Raw genomic sequence first — 16,401 nt, 5'->3', positions numbered from 1 at the left:
CTAAAAGCGAGGATGAGATCTCATCGCCAAACGATTAAAGAGAGAAAAACAGGATTCCCTGCGGTCGAGCATTGTTCTAGTCACGGACACAACATAGAGGATATGAAAGTTATTATACTTCTAGGGTTTCACAGTTGCAGGGGACCAGGAGTATGACTCGTTTTTCACAGATTAAGCTCCTTATTATTTAACATTAACTTTTATTTGTAACCACTTAAAAAGAGAAGCTTTTGTTGCTTTGGGAAGGCCTCATAAGGACACATTGTTATTAACTCTTTAGTAGTTCATTACAGATGATCTTGTTTTGTTAGGCACATGTAGCCTCATTTCACCCGTATATCTGAGGTTCATAGAATACCATATGTATCATGCCCTCTTTAACCAGGTGACTGGTATATAGTCTAAGAGCAGAAACCCCTCATATAACCATATTCCCAATGTTCGTGTTCGGCTCCAATATGTAATAGTGCGTAACTAAACCGATTCTTTGGTAATTCACAATTTCTTTGTGTTTATCATATAGATATTTTCAACTCATTAATAGGCCCTATAGGCTCAGCAGGATCCATAGGCTCAGCAGGCTCCATAGGCTCGACAGGCTCCATAGGCTCAACAGGCTCCATAGGCTCAGCAGGCTCCATAGGCTCAACAGGCTCCATAGGCTCAACAGGCTCCATAGGCTCAACAGGCTCCATAGGCTCAACAGGCTCCATAGGCTCAACAGGCTCCATAGGCTCGACAGGCTCCATAGGCTCGACAGGCTCCATAGGCTCGACAGGCTCCATAGGCTCGACAGGCTCCATAGGCTCAGCAGGCTCCATAGGCTCAGCAGGCTCCATAGGCTCAGCAGGCTCCATAGGCTCAACAGGCTCCATAGGCTCAGCAGGCTCGGCGCGCTTCTGTCCCGCTAGCGACTCACCAGGAGCCCTAGAGTTATATTTATGTAGAACCTAAATAACAAAGGTTTGCGTGTCGTATGTGCCCGAAGTGTCCATCTGAGATGTTAAAATGTACAACGTGGGCTAACAGTAATATAGGTCATCTGTAAATGTCACAACAACGAACCACATCTGCAGGATTGATAACTGCGATAGTCTGCAGATGCGGGCGAAGGTACGATTATAGCTAGGCGATTGATTCCTCAGAGGTAGCCCCTCAGGATGACTGACTTCAAATATGGCCTGTCAGAATGTCACTCAATTTAAATGACCCTATTATCCCTGAGGTGTATACCACCAGCTTCTGCATAGATATGCTGAATAAGCTAAATAACCCTAATCTACCAGCCTGGGCCTGAGATTTAATGCTAATTACTAGTAACTCACCTCAGGTAGATAGGCATAGAAACAAAATAAAGTAAGAGGAAATCAAATCAAAAAACAACCTAGCAGCAGCTCCAGCCCTGAAGGTAGGCTGGAGGCCTCCATTTTTAACAAAGGGTTAAATTCTTCAAGAGGATTCATGGATGATGGGAAGTATGAGACATCTATAGCATCGATAACACTCTGGCCTGGTGACCCCCTAATAGTAATTCAGGGACCATAAAACCTTCACGTCTTTATCAGTGACTATTAAAGTATTTATTTCTCTACTCATCCTGTTGTAGTGTGCTTTTCAATGCAGATTACTCCCCCCATGTGTGTGCCTTGTCACAAGTGTGTGTGTGTGTATATATATATATACGCCTCTTTTGATCTATTCCATAAGCCTGAGGAAGATGCCTTTGTTGCTTTGGAAGCACGCAGTAACATCGTGTAATTTTGTAGCCATTATCAGATCTCATATCTACAAGATTACGTGGTTCCTCTTACTGAGAACAATCATGCTTTCCCCATAATGTCAGAGACAGCGGACAGACAGCGGGGTTCTGTAGCCCCCCAGGTACATTGGCTTCGGATTATTGGGGCTCTCCGCTGCCCGATGCCCCAGTGAGTGGGGTCTCTCCTCTCGCAGCAGAAATTCCAGTGATCCTCCAGTAAAAGATGCGCAATTTGCAAATCCAGCACGTGTGGCAGCCATGTTGGTTATCACCCAGCTTTCCCAGGTACAGGTAGAACAGCTGAATCTTTACTGACTGCTCTGTGTTCTCTCATGTTTAGATCAGCGACACCGCCATAACTGAGGAGAAGGAAAAGCAAGAAGAGCCGGACACCAATCCTCCCGCCGCACAGCAGGTATGACGTCTACTGCACACCATTACACCAAACGGGCGGTCGGTAAAAGGTATTTCCTGCAATCTGGGAGAGAATTCACACACTGCAGTCCACGTCCTTGACTGCCCATCTTGAGCCCATTGGGGACAACTAGAGTAAGGGATGCTGCGGGTATTCAGATGTTCTTAGCCAGTAAGAGGCTGTTATAATGGAAGGAGGCAGGGCCACCCCGTCCGCTCGGAGGCCGCTGTCAGGGATGACGATCTTGCAACCTGCTGATTCTCACATAATGTAAATTGCAGCATATTGTTGATTATTTGCAGACCCCAGTAGCCACCCCTCCATTCCCAGGGGGGGGGGGGGTCATCTGGCTATCATTGATAGGGCCGGTATCTTTGGGCATTCCCATTGGATCTCCCATCATCCCCAGTATGGCTGGCGGCGGTAGTGGACCACATGCTAGGTGCATGCGATTCCAAGAACAATGGCGAACTCTGTGACCCTCTGCTGCAGCTGACCGGCGTGCCGGAGGATCCTCACATCCCTGGAGTCATGACGGGCTGTTTTGGCATGACAACACCTCGCATACTTGGGGGAATCACATGCTGGGGAGCGTGATACGGGGGCGAGAAGTTCACGGTTCCATATCCACAGTCCACGGTACCAGTTATCCTACAAATATTTATGGAACCATATGTATATATTGTAGTGAGGTGAATGATAGCATTGACTGCTTTCTTGTCGGTTCTTATGGGGAGAGACTGACAAAGATTTAGTCTGGCTACTAGGCATATTAAGGGTTAAAATTCACAGTTTGGTTTTAATCAGCTAATTAAGCCTAAGGCTTTTTAAAGGTTTGTGAACAGAGTGCATGTAGAGGTGATCAAGGCTCCTGATAGAGCTGAAACCGGTCTTTGTTTTTCTGTGAATATGCACAATTTTTAAACAATAAAGCAGCAAGTTTCTCACACCAGTGCCGCCCCTTCTATGGAACTTGCTCACATATAAACCCTGCTCCTGTCAATCTCTGGCTGGTTCCAGAGTGAGCAGTCATGAATCCTTGTCTGAAGCTGGTCTTGTACTGTTTGGATGTATCTGCCTTGTTCCCACTTAGATCTGTGTTTGCATGTAGGTCTGTTGTGTTTCTCTGCTTCCCTAAAGATGGTTTGGACACCTGTAGTCCTAGTCTGCAGCGCATGCAGCGCTCCCTTCTTTTCCCCTTTACAGGGGCGGCCTCCAAACATCTTCTGCTTTGCTCTGTGTGTCAGTTCTGGTTGCAGCTGGCGGTATGCTCTGTTCTGTCCTGTTGCAAGCTTGCTGTGTGACTGTGTGCTCTGTTCTGTCCTGTTCCTGATGCAGTTGGCTGTGTGATCTGTGTCTCGCTGGTTCATGTCTGTTTGTACGTTTATATTCTGTCAGTCTTGTGTTAGCTTGCTGTATGACCTGCGATCTGTGTCCTGTCCTGTTGCAGCTTGCTGTGTGAACTCTGTCTGGTGCTGCTGATCTCCTGGTTAGTGTAGGGACTAGCGGTATAACGAGGAGCCGTGAAGTGGCCCGCTAGCTTCCAACATCTTGTACAACATGTCAACAAATACCTGGTATTTACATTCAGCTTACCATCTGTTACTAGAGGTTGCATTGTGGCTGTTGTATGCTGTGTTTTCTGACTCTGTTTGTCCTGTTCTGTCCCTGTTATGTGGCATGTGTAGGTCTCCTGTTCTGTGGTGTGGCTCCTAGGATCAGCTAGGGCCCAGTTCCGAAGACCGCTGGGCCGCCCTCTTATTGGGGGGATGTCCCAGCTTAGGTAGGGCCACTGTCATTCCCCTTGTAGCACAGGGTCAGCTGCCTGAAATCCGTGTGAATACCCTGTGTCCCGTGTGCGTGTATACTACTACTCCTTTGGTTACAATCTTGTGGGCCCTGGGCTTAGTTTGCCCACACAATCGTAACAACCAGATTGCCCTGATGTCAGCAGCTGGATTAGGTGGCCAAGAGAAGGAGGGCGTGACGATCGGCAGGACCGCGGGACTCGCATACAGAGTGCTGATGCTGTGTTTGTGGTGTGCGGCGCGTACCGCTATAGCGCTGACAACTATCCATGTTCAGCTGACAGAATCGCTTTGGACGCGCACCAGATTTGCTCTTTTCACAAATTATTGGGACCAAATGGCTGTCAGAAACAGCGCCACACCTCTCCAGTGGTCGTTTCCGGTATTGCAGCTTGGCTTCACTGAACTCAATAGGGTTGAGTTGCACTGTCATACAAAGCCTGTTGACTGGGGTGGCGCTGTGCTTGGAATAAAGCAGCCATGGTAATTGTACTCTATAACGTCTCCCAAAGTAATAGAGTTCCTGCTGTCGCCGCCGGGAGGTTGAGCTTCAGCTCACTTTTATCCTCCATTTCTGGGTCTGCTGCTCCTGCAAACTGCTTTACTTTCATATAATATTTTTGTAGGAGGAGCCAAAAACGGCGGAAGAAGAAGAAGAAGCGGCAGTGGAAGAAGAAGAAGCGGCAGTGGAAGAAGCAGCAACAGAAGAAGCAGAAGATGAAGCAACAGAGGAGGCCGAGGAGGTAAGATGGGACCAACAGCAGCTGCTTTATGAAGGACCAGCAACATGTATATAGCGATATCCCATTATAGTGTCCCCGTATACATGGCGCTGCAGCGGGCCCCGGATACATGGCGCTGCAGCTGGCCCCGGTAGCACAGGGTCAGTTGCTTGAAACCTATGGGCGTACCTAGTCCCTCTTTTGGTACGATCGTGTAGGTCCCCGTGCTTAGTTTGCCCACACGATCGCAACATAATGCCCCCCCACTTACAAGGGGAAGGACCGCCAGAACGCCTATCTGGCCTATAAGGAAAATCGTGGCCGGCATCACCTGCTCGCACCACGCACATGAAATCAGATGTTTGGAGCCACGCCACCAGAACAGGATGCATACACATGCCATATGACAGGGACTGAACCACAGGACACACAGAGCCAGAAAACACAGCATACATCAGCCACAATGCAACCACTAGTTACAGGTTATAAACTGTATATAAATGCGAGGTGTTAGTACGTACATTGGCCAATGAACTTAGGCTGCAAGCCCCGGCAAGGCCCCTGGTATCTTGCAGTCCCTACACTAGCAAGACACATCTACTAGAGGGCCCTAGGGGCCAACCTAGCGCAGACATAGTAAACAAACACAGCAGACCAAACTGACACAAAATAAACGTACAAACGGACATGAACAGCAAGGCACAGATCACACAGCAAGCTGCAACAGAACAGAGAACAAGTAACAGGACACATGTCACAGATACATCCAAACAGTACAGGACCAGCCAAAGACTGACCAGGAGCTGGGTATGTATGTGAGCACAGACCCAGCAGATTGGCTAGCAGGAAGAACCACACCCAGCCAGCTCAATCAATTAATCCTGTGAGGGCTGTGCAGCTGGAAACACACTAGTACAACATGTCTCAGCAGCACACGTAACACATTTACATCACATGTATATAAATTGCCGTACACATTGTATCAAAATATTGCCATATAGTCCACAGCTAACGCCACACAGGGCCCACATAGAGCCATGGTGTTGTACATCCATATTGTGCCCACATCGTGTAAACAAGTGTAGGATGCCATGCTATATACATACACACACACCGCCTACCTCAGACACCAGGAATGATACTTGTGGGAATCAGATGCCCTTGCTGTGCCCTCTTGGCACCCAGCGCACATGTTCTGTCGCCCCCGGTCCTGACGCATTTTGTGACCATCACTATTGCTGATCAATTTCTTTAATTTTTCAGGAGGAAGCAGAAGGTGAAGAAGAGGAAGAGGAGTCCTAGAGAGCGCGGCCGCCTCCCAGTTACCATTTAGGTATGGCTGGGAGACCATCATTCCCGCCCATATGTGTGAGGGGATCACCCTTGCCGGGGTCAAGGGTCACATCTCCTGCACCAAACATGGAGTCAGCAACTAGACGTAGACATGAGCCGCGTAATAAAACCGGAACAGAAGCGATATGTTGTCTGTCCGTCACTCGTGCCCAGCGGAGCTGCAGCCAGAGCAGCGGCGCACAGCTCACAGACCAGCTTTCTGTGCTCCCCAGGTAGAGCAGTTACTGGTCCTTCTCGCTGTTCCTTAAGTGTCCACCTTTTGGTACTCAGCCTCTTGTAACCCTGTTTGGGAGGTATGAAGACTGAAAAGACTTTGGAACTACCCTGCATGGGGCGAGGAGAACCAGAACCCGAGTACCAAGACAGGATCTTCCCGAAAGCAGCAGTAACTAGACGGAGACCCCAGCAAAGGCTATAGTGTTACTGTATAGGGATATATACATCTACTGCACAGATAGATAGAGAGAGCCCCGTACACAACTCCTCCAGACCGAGAGAGAGGATCCTACAGACGATGGAAGACCCGGACTCCTCCAGAGACGCCCAGCAGAGGATGATGATGGGGACTCCTCCAGCGTGAGATCAGCAGGATGAGGGGCACATCTGACTACTCTGACATTCCATCCAAACTAGACTAGTCATGTGATCGGACCGCAACCTCCCTGCAGGCCAGCAGACGTCTGACCTACCACTGATTCCTTCTAGACTAACACTAGTGACACAAATTATATGACCAGCAGGGGGCGACATGTAACAGCAGGACGTGTTCACAGTAACCCCAGAGAGCTACACGACAAACACACAGATAATATGAAAACAAAGATCTGGTCCGTGTCGCCAGTGGAGCAAAATGGGATTGTCCTCAGCGAGAGAAACCAGGTGATCCTGTAGATACGAGACCTGATGGCTACAAACACACATGATGTAATGATAGCAGCTTCCGACCCAACGCAGGGGTCCTGCTGTCCAGTTGTGCCAACTTCTTCAGAAGATGTTTCACTTCCATTTTTGTACTGCGTTGGTCCGGAAGCTGCTATTATTACATCATGTGTGTTTGTAGCCATTAGAGGTCTCATGTCTACAGGATCACGGGGTTTCTCTTGCTGAGAACAATCACATTAAACACACAGATGTAGCAGAGCTGAGATTAACGGCTGTGAGCAGAAGATGTGAGGAGAGATGAGCAACAGCACCAACACTACTCTGGTCCGCGTGCTGCTACCTGCAGATAACTGTCCCCAGCAGCCCCTCTAGAGGCCACACCTGTACCTGCAGATAACTGTTCCCAGCAGCCCCCTCTAGAGGCCACACCTGTACCTGCAGATAACTGTCCCCAGCAGCTCCCTCTAAGAGCCCACACCTATACCTGCAGATAACTGTTCCCTGCAGACCCCTCTAGAGCCCACACCTGTACCTGCAGATATCTGTCCCCAGCAGCCCCTCTAGAGGCCACACCTATACCTGCAGATAACTGTTCCCAGCAGCCCCCTCTAGAGGCCACACCTGTACCTGCAGATAACTGTTCCCAGCAGCCCCCTCTAGGAGCCCACACCTGTACCTGCAGATAACTGTTCCCAGCAGTCCCTCTAGAGGCCACACCTGTACCTGCAGATAACTGTCCCCAGCAGCCCCTCTAGAGGCCACACCTGTACCTGCAGATAACTGTTCCCAGCAGTCCCCTCTAGGAGCCCACACCTGTACCTGCAGATAACTGTTCCCAGCAGTCCCCTCTAGGAGCCCACACCTGTACCTGCAGATAACTGTTCCCAGCAGCCCCCTCTAGGAGCCCACACCTGTACCTGCAGATAACTGTTCCCAGCAGCCCCCTCTAGAGCCCACACCTGTACCTGCAGATAACTGTTCCCAGCAGCCCCCTCTAGAGCCCACACCTGTACCTGCAGATAACTGTCCCCAGCAGCCCCCTCTAGAGCCCACACCTATACCTGCCGATAACTGCTCCCAGCGGCCCCCTCTAGAGCCCACACCTGTACCTGCAGATAACTGTTCTCAGCAGCCCCCTCTAGAGCCCACACCTGTACCTGCAGATAACTGTTCTAAGCAGCCCCCTCTAGAGCCCACACCTGTACCTGCAGATAACTGTTCCCAGCGGCCCCCTCTAGAGCCCACACCTGTACCTGCAGATAACTGTTCCCAGCAGCCCCCTCTAGAGGCCACACCTGTACCTGCAGATAACTGTCCCCAGCAGCCCCCTCTAGAGGCCACACCTGTACCTGCAGATAACTGTCCCCAGCAGCCTCCTCTAGAGGCAACACCCATACCTGCAGATAACTGTCCCCAGCAGCCCCCTCTAGAGGCCACACCTGTACCTGCAGATAACTATCCCCAGCAGCCTCCTCTAGAGGCCACACCTGTACCTGCAGATATCTGTCCCCAGCAGCCCCCTCTAGAGGCCACACCTGTACCTGCAGATAACTGACCCCAGCAGCCTCCTCTAGAGGCCACACCTGTACCTGCAGATAACTGCTCCCAGCGGCCCCCTCTAGAGGCCACACCTGTACCTGCAGATAGCATTGTTGTATTACTATACAACACCGCAGGGACAAGGACTGGACCATCTAAACTGAAGGGGTGTGGGGTTAGTGCATTATGGCACAAGGCAGCACAGACCTTTCAGGAACATCTAGAAGATTCCACACTAACATCTGTGCACATGTGATGTCTTAGAGATGTTTGGGCCCGTTACCAGCAGCGTTACTCCGGTCCACACCTTGAATGATGCAGCGGCCGTCCAGGGAGCGGCGCACCTTCCATAGGATCCAATGATGCGCAACGACGGCGGCACTCGGGTTGTCGGTGTAAAAGCGTCTTTATTTCCCCATGCCATCCAGCAGACAGCAACGGTTCAACCTAGGCGGTCTTTATCAGACTATGCAACCACCCCCTCCTAAAAAGGTATAGGAGGGCAGACCCCACCAATCACATGAAAGGTTACCGCCCCCACACACATTTAGTTACAGGATTAAAGGCCTCTGCGCACAATAAGAACATACAATCGCTTCACAGATGCTGCTGCCATCACGTTGGTCTCTCATACTGCGGGCCCACCGCGCCAGCCGGCGCCTCAATCCTGCTACTGCGCAAGAACGCCATCTTGGATGAGGCATAGCGATCTACATAAACACAGTGCGCAGGTGTAAGCCGCGCCATCTGGTAGGTGGCATATTCCAACCCTAACATGCCGTTCCCTACCTGCTAGGATACGTAATGAAAAACATAAGACAAAAAGGGGGTGAAAAACGAAAAGCATGAAGAAAAGGAAATAGAAAATAAATGATAATGAAAAAAGGAGAAAAAGAGAAAATGAAAGCAGCTAAATCCCAATAAGAATGCTCTGCTTGCCATTCTGCGCCCGCTGGTCAGCGCTCTGCCTCTTCCACCTCTCATCTACTTTAACCCCTTTGTATCACCTCCGTGCTGCCCAGCAATTACCTAGGGGCGTGACTATGAGGATCCGCCGCGCATACATTACGTATCACTAGCAGGTAGGGAACGGCATGTTAGGGTTGGAATATGCCACCTACAAGATGGCGCGGCTTACACCTGCGCACTGTGTTTATGTGGATCGCTAGGCCTCATCCAAGATGGCGATGCCGTTCTTGCGCAGTAGCAGGATTGAGGCGCCGGCTGGCGCGGTGGGCCCGCAGTATGAGAGACCAACGTGATGGCAGCAGCATCTGTGAAGCGATTGTATGTTCTTATTGTGCACAGAGGCCTTTAATCCTGTAACTAAGGCTGGATTCCCACGAACGCATATCGGCGAGGTCTTCACGCCGAGCCAATATACGTAGTCTCTCTGCAGGGGGGGAGGCTGGAAGAGCCAGGAGCAGTGCTCTGAGCTCCCGCCCCTCTCTGCCTCCTCTCTGCCCCTCTGCACTATTTGCAATGGGGAGAGGCGGGGCGGGGCTAAATCTAGAAATTTAGCCCTGCCCCCATCCCGCCTCCTTTCATTGCAAATAGTACAGAGGGGCGGAGAGGAGGCAGAGAGGGGCGGGAGCTCAGTTCCTGCTCCTGGCTCTTCCATCCTCCCCCCCCCCCCGCACATGAGGAGGACGTATATCGGCCTAAATGTGTGGGATTAGGGGGGCGGTAACCTTTCATGTGATTGGTGGGGTCTGCCCTCCTATACCTTTTTAGGAGGGGGTGGTTGCATAGTCTGATAAAGACCGCCAAGGTGGAACCGTTGCTGTCTACTAGATGGCATGGGGAAATAAAGACGCTTTTACACCGACAACCCGAGTGCCGCCGTTGTTCCGCATCATTGCTGACGGTCTCCCCTCTGCCCCATGGTATGCATAATGCCTTGGAGATGTTTTAGCCCCTTCTTGCTGACGGTCTCCCCTCTGCCCCATGGTATGCATAATGCCTGAAGATGTTTTAGCCCCTTCTTGCTGGCGGTCTCCCCTGTGTCCCATGATGCATGTAATGTCTTGGAGATGTCTTGGCCCCTCCTCCTGACTGACACCTTCCAACAATCAGACCCCTTTGATGATCTGTAAGATCATGTCAGGAAATAATCCTAGAAGAGCCGAACTTTACACGGGGACCCAGAACCCCTGTAAGTAAGGGCCACAGAGTGCTGACTGCTATCAGGGGGCTACATGTGATTGGCTAATCCTGCCCTCAGCCACACCCCCACATATAAAGGGGGGGGATCACTGATGCAACATTTTTGCATCCTGTAAGATGTCAGTTTGTCCTCCCGGGGGAAGGGGGGCACAAAGTCCGACCAGGGTGACCCGTGACGGGGGCCGCTATCCTACCGGCGGGTGGACTGGTATTGTACACTGCGGGGCGAAGATGTAACTCCTCCTTTATTGCAGTTCATCTGATGATGTTTTTTTCTTTCAGACCCCACCTGCACTTGTCACACCTGAGATCCGTCCTCGAGATCCACCATCGCGATCCGCCCTTGTGATCCGTCCTCGAGATCCGCCATCGCGATCCGCCCTTGTGATCCGCCCTCGAGATCCGTCCTCGCGATCCGCCATCGCGATCCGCCCTTGTGATCCGTCCTCGAGATCCACCATCGCGCTCCGTCCTCGTGATCCGCCATCATGATCCGCCCTCGAGATCCGCCCTCGTGATCCGCCATCGCGATCCGCCCACGGACACTAATCTCCGATTTGTCTCCACAAGAATTTTCTGGACACCCTGCCCCCTACACGGACTGAGCCGCCCGCAGCCCCTCCCCCCTCCGGGGGGCTCATGTTTGGACGCTGCGGATTGCAATTTGTAATAAAAGGTAGAAATGAAACGGTTTTCTTTTTCAGGGAGACTTTTGGGTGAAATTTGTGGTTTTTATGTTTTGCGTTTCCTCCGGGCCGTCGTCTTCACACAGCAGGCAGTCCTGAAATACTCTGTGCTGCTTCCTCTGCTGGTCGCACGATGGACTCTCTCAGCAGCGCCCCTAGCAGGAGAGGGGTGGTCTCTGCTTCTCAGACCCGTGTCGTTAGACGGTTAACCCCTTCCGTGCCGTCTCCTCGTCTCAGCATCTGTATTCTGGGCCACAAGGTCTAAACCTCCTGCAGTCCACATTAAGGTGAGATCAGCATGGAGCCCGCCGCCACTGAAGCTCTGTGAGCGTGCGCCGCGGTCGGGCCTAGCCGCCATAATGTCGACCGAAATATTAACCCCCAACAGTCACATAGAATTGGAAAAAACCCTCCCACTTTTTTCATGTAGATTTTGAATTTGTCTCTTGAAGAGATCTTTGGCGCAGAACTCGGTGGCCTTAAGTGTATTTTTAACCCCTTAGTGACCTGACTAATTTCACCCTTAAGTGCCAGTAAATCGTTTTCCCTTTTACAATGCAGCGCTCTCGTTTTTGCCTCGGGGGCGCTCTATGACCTCCGCTATTTGGCGGGACGAGAACTTCTTTTTATAAGAACTAATTTCAATGTAATCAATGGCTTTCCTTCATTCTCTGCCGTTAATTCACTATTTGGGGATTTATCGGCGCCGTTCGCGGCCAGTAACCTTGTGTTCCCTTTATTCTGCGGGTCAGGAGAGCAGATTTATCGAGCTTCTACCAAATGTAGCACTTCTGCACAATCTAACCAATATTTTTTATAAACTAGACTTGGCGCCGTTTGACTTTCCCCGCCGGAGCTCTATGGGGGCGCGTTTTGGGGACAACTTGTAGTTCGGATTGTTACCATTTTGATAGGATCAGAAAACAACTCCTTTGTCATTCTGGGACAAGAACGGATCAGCCGTATAAATCGCGCCTACGGCCGCCCTCACACACACGGTCTTCTCAGCGTTTAGTGCTGCACTTTCACGAAAGGGAAACGCTGCAAAGCATCGCTATTTAAATGGCTTTCAGCAAGGCGTGTCTGAGGGAGGCCTAAGATGGTCTTCACTGCTGTTCATATAATGCATCAGACTGCCAAGGGGGACGTCATCTATGTACATGCTGAGGGTTCTGGGTAGGATATGGGCAATGCTTCTCCCTTTATGGCCCATGTAGGTTCGCCAGTGACAGAACCCCCCCCCCCCCCCCCCCCCTCTCAGGCGGCAGCAAGGAAGAAATGGTTGTTAAATGCAAAATACATTTTGGCTGAGTAAACCCCCCCCCAAGCCACCAGCAGACGTATCAGTGCGACAGTTGCAGGTTTTCTTTCCATTTGGAGAAATTTGCAAGTTTGGCGCCACCCTGAGGACCTGAGGGGCACATTTGGTTTTTTTATACCTCCCAAATAGAGATGAGCGAACCTACCAGTTTCAGTAATTACTCGATCGAGCACCACGATTTTCGAGTACTTCCGTACTCGGGTGAAAAGATTCGGGGGGTGTTGGCGGGGCGGGGGGAGGCGTGGCGGCGCGGGGGTAGCAGCGGGGAACAGGGGGGAGCCCTCTCTCTCTCCCTCTCCCCCCACTCCCCGCTGCAACCCCCCCACTCACCCACGGCGCCCCCCCGAATCTTTTCGCCCGAGTACGGAAGTACTCGAAAATCGCGGTACTCGGGCGAAAAAGGGGCGTGGCCGAGTACGCTCGCTCATCTCTACTCCCAAACGTTCTCTAGCATCTTTATTGCCGTATGGCGCAGGGTGTTAAGGCAGCGGTATGCAGTGCTAGGTTGGCACTACACAAATAACAAGGTTTAGTTTACTTTCATTTCAAAAGATTGTCGAGCCGTTTGCTGAGCCTTCCAGTCAGCGACCAAAACTGGCGAAATTATGGGACAAAAAGGAGGCCGGAATAGCTATGAAAAATAGGGAAAGAGGGAATTCTCAGACCAGTGTCCCACTAATCTCCCAAACCCGGACATTCCCGCTAGATCTTCAGTCAGTAGACGTGTGATCGGCGGCTCTCAGGTTACATCACTTAGCGGCCGGTGTGATCGCCTCTTACGAGAATCTATCCAGAACACTAGAGGCCCCCTTATCTGCAGGCGGATGGTCATGTAATTGGCACAGAAACCTTTATCCGCTTCCCACCCTAAGTTTACATCCTGGCTGGAAAGTGGTTCCTGGACATAAACTTGCATCCTATGGATTGTGCAAGCTCAGAAGCTGAGGCATCCTCAGAAGGAGGCTGTGACTGACAGCCGGCCTCCTGCTGCAACAGCGGGGATCAGTGAGAACACCAATCCCTGCTGTTAACCCCATACATACTGCAATGAATCTGGATTGTGGTGTTATCCCTTACAGGCGCTGGATTGGAGCCGCAGGTGTATTAGCCCCACCGGTCACTGGAGAATAGTCAAGATAGACGGGAGTCCTTTTTGGGAAGTCACGGTCTGCAGTACAAAGGGATGAGATGGAAGCTTAGTCAAATGGAAGCCAGAGGTCATCAGCAGGAGGTATCGGTACAATTGAAGAGGAGCTTGATCAAGCTGGTTGAACAGTGGATCTGAGGCACAGTCAGGCTTTTATAGGGAGTCCTAATTAGTAGCAGGGCGGAGCCAGGACAGGGAGATGGATTTAGCAGAAAACATAGACTAAGGCTGGGTTTCAGTAAGGAACTGTCCAAATCCTGGATAGCCCAGGCGTGAGAGCTGCTCACTGGAGCTTATGAGGTCATGGGTTCGAGTCCTGACACCAGTCTTCTCCTTCTAGGATGGCCACTGGACATCCTAGGAGCTGGCTTACAGGGGTACCTTAGATGGAATTCCTTCATCAGCTGAGAAGCATGGACGGTGGAAGCTGGTTCCCAGGAATTCTCCTCTACCTTCCACCGCACCAGGTACTACAGCCTCCCTCTATGTTTTCTGGAGTCCAGGATCTGATCTACTAGGAATTCCTCCTCCCCTTGAACAGTTTGAGCAGTGATACATGGAACATTGGATGGATTCAAAGACTGCCAGGGTGTCTCAGGCGATTTGGCCCACATTTGCGGAAATCTGAAAGGGCCCAATAAATTTTTGCCCCAATTTGGGAGCAGGCACGTGGCTTTAAGGTTCTTGGTTGATAACCATACTTTCTCTCCCACCGCCTCTCTGTAAGCCTTCTGGGCTTCCTTTAACTCTTCCTGAGTTCTAGCCAGCGCTGTCAGTCTCTGGGTGACAGTCAGCACCAGAGTATTGATAGGGAGGCCAGGAATAAAGGCAGGATGCATACTGTAATTGGTGTAAAATGGAGTCTGGGTGGTAGAACTTTGTTTAGCATTATTATAAGTGAACTCGGCAGTCGATAAGTAATCCACCCAATTGTCCTGGAGATGGGAGATGAAGCAGCGAAGATACGGCTCCAAAGTCTGATTTGTTCTCTCAGTTTGGCCGTTGGACTGTGGTTGAAAGGCAGAGGAGAGATTCATGGTAGTTCCCAGGGCCATGTAGAAGTGTTTTCAGAATTTGAGGTAAACTGAACCCCTCTGTCAGAGACCACATTATCAGGAATTCCATGTAGTCGGAACACTTCCTGGATCATCAACTCCACAGTGTGCTCTGTGGTGGGAATCTTCTCTATGGGGATGAAGTAAGCCATCTTCGTGAGTTGGTCCACAACCACAAGGATGGTAGTCATTCACTTTGAGGGGGGCAGATACACTATTATGTCCATAGATATAGACCCCCATGGCCTGGTTGGGACTGGAAGGGGTTGTAGTAAATCAACAGGGCGAGCTCATGGTGTCTTGTTCCTAGCATATACTTCACAGGAGGTAATGTACATCTTTACATCCTTCCTGCAGTCAGGCACCAGAAAAAGAGAAGTGGAAGTTCCAAGGTCTTTGTGACCCCAAGGTAACCGGCAAGTTTAGAGTTGTGGACTAGTTTGAGGACTTTGAGTTGACCAGCTTCGGGGACATATAATTGATGTTCCTGTCTCCAAAGCCCAATGTTCAAAAGAGAGCTTCACATCCTTAGGAAGACGTTTCAGGAAAGGGTTACTTTCATAGCCTTCTTTAAACTTTGTTAGGAGGTCCTCTGAATGCAGAGTACCTAAAAAATTCTTTGAAGACAGAATGGTGTAGTCTGTATTTAACTTCTCTTCAAGCTCCAACAATATCCGGGACAATGCATCTGCCTTGCCATTTCATAGGACACAACAAGAGGTTAACCCGCTTGTCTCGCAGATAACCTCTTGGCAGTACAGAGAAATCCCATAAATTTCATTTTGGTTTATTCAAATTCACACTTTTCTAGCTTGATGTAGAGGTTATTCTTTTGGAGTCGTTCCAAGACCACCTGAGTGTGCCTGTGATGTTACTCCCAATTGTCAGAGAAGATGAGGATGTCGTTGAGATATGCCACTATGAATTCATCCAACAGATCTCGAAATATGACATTGATAAAGTGCTGGAAGGTGGCGGGAGCATTGCAGAGACCGAAAGGCATCATTAGAGATTCGAAGTGTCCATATCTTGTTCTGAACGTAGTCTTCCATTCATCTCTGAAAATTGTCTTCCATTCATCTCCAGGCCGGATCCGTATGAGATTATATGCTCCTCTGCGGTCCAGTTTAGTAAACGCTTTGGCTGCCCGAAGCCTCTCCAGCAGTTCTAGGATTAACAGGAGTGGGTAGTGATACTTAATATTAATCTTGTTTAGTTCCCAGCAATCAATGCATGGTCAAAGAGTAGAATCTTCCTTCTTAACAAAGAACATGGGTGCTCCCGCTGGGGAGAGAGGGCCGGATGAAGCCCTTCCTTAGATTTTTATTAGAGATGAGCGAACGTACTCGTTACGAGTACTTACGCACCCGAGCACCGCCATTTTCGAGTACAGCAGTACTCGCGCTTAAAGATTCGGGGGGCGCCGTGGCGGCACGGGGGGTAGCAGTGGGGAGTGGGGGGGAGAGGGAGAGAGAGAGGGCTCCCCCTGTTCCCCGCTGCTCCCCCCCCCGCACCGCCGCGCCGCTCCCCGCCCCCCGGCGCCCCCCG

General features: G+C 50.6%; 1 protein-coding gene across 2 annotated transcripts in view; it reads left to right on the top strand.

Annotated features, from left to right (window-relative positions):
* The window catches only part of SH3BGR (SH3 domain binding glutamate rich protein), an 81,042-nt gene extending 69,710 nt beyond the window's left edge, over positions 1-11,332 (top strand). For both annotated transcript variants that reach the window (XM_066598953.1, XM_066598952.1), the window contains 4 exons: positions 2,100-2,174; positions 4,609-4,725; positions 5,968-6,037; positions 10,927-11,332. In XM_066598953.1, coding sequence (XP_066455050.1) covers positions 2,100-2,174; positions 4,609-4,725; positions 5,968-6,006 — 231 coding nt within the window. In that variant the 3' untranslated portion in view covers positions 6,007-6,037; positions 10,927-11,332. The remainder of the gene's footprint in view (positions 1-2,099; positions 2,175-4,608; positions 4,726-5,967; positions 6,038-10,926) is intronic.
* The last annotated feature ends 5,069 nt before the right edge of the window (positions 11,333-16,401 follow it).

This window comes from Eleutherodactylus coqui, chromosome 4 (assembly GCF_035609145.1).
Source record: "Eleutherodactylus coqui strain aEleCoq1 chromosome 4, aEleCoq1.hap1, whole genome shotgun sequence".
NCBI classification, from domain to species: Eukaryota; Metazoa; Chordata; class Amphibia; order Anura; family Eleutherodactylidae; genus Eleutherodactylus; species Eleutherodactylus coqui.
The sequence above is the reverse complement of the archived record's forward strand: the minus strand, read 5'-3'. Positions and strand labels throughout refer to the sequence as shown.